Source organism: Porites lutea, chromosome 9 (assembly GCF_958299795.1).
Source record: "Porites lutea chromosome 9, jaPorLute2.1, whole genome shotgun sequence".
Taxonomy (NCBI): Eukaryota; Metazoa; Cnidaria; class Anthozoa; order Scleractinia; family Poritidae; genus Porites; species Porites lutea.
In genome coordinates, this window is record NC_133209.1 from 17918368 (window position 1) to 17921421 (window position 3054).

General features: G+C 36.6%; 1 protein-coding gene across 1 annotated transcript; it reads right to left on the reverse strand.

Annotated features, from left to right (window-relative positions):
- Positions 1–1187: 1187 nt before the first annotated feature.
- On the reverse strand, positions 1188–2629 carry LOC140947759 (tumor suppressor candidate 2-like). Its single transcript, XM_073396940.1, has 2 exons — positions 2410–2629; positions 1188–1677 (listed from the first exon to the last, which is right to left on the reverse strand). Exons 1-2 carry the CDS (start codon positions 2535–2537, stop codon positions 1491–1493), a joined length of 315 nt encoding a protein of 104 aa, XP_073253041.1. The 5' UTR covers positions 2538–2629; the 3' UTR covers positions 1188–1490.
- Positions 2630–3054: the final 425 nt, after the last annotated feature.

Consider the following 3054-nt stretch of genomic DNA (forward strand, 5'->3'; position numbering starts at 1 on the left):
CACTGCCTTCTGCAACACTACCCAACTTGCCTTTTGGTCGTCAAGTGGACAGGATGAACAGCATGTTTGCAACTGCTATCTGAATTTGGATCCTATTTTTATAAAACACATTTTTTGCTAAACATAAGCTCTGATTCACAAGGCTAGTCAGATACAACATCCAGAATAGACTGAGAAAACAACCAACATTTTGTACCACATCCACCAGTTTCCAGCAAAATGATTTTTGAGGAACAAGCGCATACTGTTGGCATTTCACTACCCAGATCTGGGTACTGCTTTTGATTGGATGAAGCAAATATTCAACCAATCAGAAGTTCTGCGCAAGTGTGTAGTGATGCGTAGTCAGCAAGGAATTTCCGCACTCATTCCTCAGACATCATTTTATGGGGAAACCATATCCAAGTTCAGAAAGAGAGAAAAAATGTTGTTGTTGTTTGTTTATGTCCTCCATGAACAAGAAAATAAGGTATTACTTTAATATAGTCATGCAGTGATGGTAAAGAAATGTACAAAAAAAAAACGTGATGCTCCTGCAGAGTTGTTGTTTTGCCTCTTCAACCCGTTACTTTTCTTTTCTCGTTGTCATTGCCACTGTGGCATCCTTTGAGATGTCAAAGTTTATGAAATTTAAAGATACCCAGAATAAAAAAGCCCTCATTTATGTTACGTGCTACAAGTTTGTGGAACAGACTACCTGCAGAGTTAAACGACTGCTCTAAGTTGTCAACTAAAGCAAATTGAAATTTTTAAATTATTGTAGTAGAAAACCTTAAACAATTCCTTATAATTGTAACCAATGAACCTCTGTATTTTTTTTGATTGTTGTGTTTATTGTTGTCATACTTGTCAAATACTCCAACAAATTTATGCATGGCTTTGTCAAGTTTCTCATTGTTTTGCTTCGTTCTCTATTATTATGCTTTTGTACAGTATTGGAAAGTGAAGACAATGCTATGCATAAATTTGTCAGAGTATTGGACAACCCTCATTGTTTTTTTTTTATTATAATTATTTATTTTCATTTTCTCTGAGGGTTACGTGCAGATTATTGAGAGATATTAAGTGTTACTCCCATAAAGAAATTATTATTATTACTATTATTATTATTGTTATTATTATTATTGTTATTATTACTACTATACTACTACTACTACTTACAGGAGAATGACTGCACTATCAAGAGCCATTTTTCTGACTATTTATTCAAAAAAGAAAGGAAGCATTATTTTGTTCTTATCGTCTCAATACACACGCAATATAGATCCTCCCAGTGATTTCAAGCTCAACCAGTAGCACCTGCATCTTGCTTGCTTAAGTGACAACATTTTGTGGGACACATTTTACTTATCAGATGCCATATTGAATCACCACTGAAAGATACCACCACACAAATTGGAAAGATCTGATTAAATCCAAAATGGTTGGTTTGTGGTTACATGTGTATTTCAATGTCTTGACGGTATAACAATAATAATAATAATAATGTTTCAATATGCTTCACACATGACAACCGGAAAGTCGACATGGAGTCTTGGAAAGGGTAACTCTACCAATCCCTGGGGGAGTAGACGTCGTGTTACTTTCTTCATATAGGATTTCTTTCCTCTCTTGCTGGGTCGTACTTCTTCATAAAATTCATGTGCCAAATCACCATCTTCATCAAAATACATCGAACTGGCAAAAAAAAAATACACAACAAACAATTTCAAATCCTAAATTTGAAAGGCAGTGGGCAGTTTCAAGACACACATTGTTTTTCACAAATTATTTTATTGAGAAAATAAAAATGAAAACAGTCATATATATTCTGAATGCCTGCATGGAACAAGCTATGCAGATTATTTTAAAAAGCTGATTTCAGCTGTTTCACTAAACACAATTTACCTTAATATTCAAAAATACATAAATAACCTGTGATAAGCGCGTTCTTAGGCACACTATGTCTGATAACAAAAATGAACATAAGTTTAAGTTTTAAGCAATGAAAAGTAAGCTTGAGAATGGTAACCCAAGAGCAATATTCGCTGTTCTATGATGTTTATGTAGACTTTCCTCCGACAGTTTTCGATCAGGTCTTATTTAGCAAGCAAGGCATGTAAGTGACAAATATAATTTAGACAGCATTTTACATTATTCCAAATCAAGCAAACGTATCACTCAAACCAAGTATGCGAAGGCTTGTTTAATAATAAAAAAAGAGATCTTAATCTAAAGTAAAGGTTAAATACAAAATTTAATTAAGAAAAAATAAGGTCTTACTATTTCTAAAAAAGGAACCGATGACACATCCTGGTTCGATTGTTGATGAGACATTCCAAGACATTCTTAGTTTAAAATATCAGGAAAATATAAGATTAAGCTTACAATGGGCAAGAGAGAATTAAAGACATTTTAGGTTATAAGTACCTTGATCGAGTGCGAACGAACGGCGTCGCATTTCTCAAGTAGTGGCAACAATCAAGGCTTTGTTTTTCTCCCCCACAGCCCAGCATGTACTGCATTCCTCCATACATATTAGATACAACCGATCCCATACTGTTATTTCAGTTTTATGGCATCTATTCGAGAACAAGCCATCAGGAAAGAGTTCTGCCGTCGACTTACCGTATACACTTCAACATGTAAACATGGCTGCCAGTCGAGAGATGACTGGTTCTAGGTCCTTTTCAGGTAGGGGCCCAATCTTCTAAGCCAGAATTGGCCCTAAAGCTGCATGGAGACTGGAGAGAGGGGGAAGAAACCCTACCCTCTCCCTCTACCGTTCTTCCACTTTTTTCCCACTCTGTTCCTCCATTTCGCGCCACGCCACAATCTGAACCTAGAACAGGCAAGTGCTGGAAAAAAACATAAGGAGTTAAGGCCTAAAAGAAAACTTCGAGATGTATCGATTCTTAGGGACCGGTCATTATTTATCACCTGGGGGGGGGGGGGGGGGGTCGGAGGATTTTGCGGGGGATCACTTGATTTTTAGGAGAACAGAGGCGGGGATCAGTCGTAACTGAGAGCCCAAAAGGGGGAATCACTGAAAATTTTGGAAGGATTCAGAGGGGG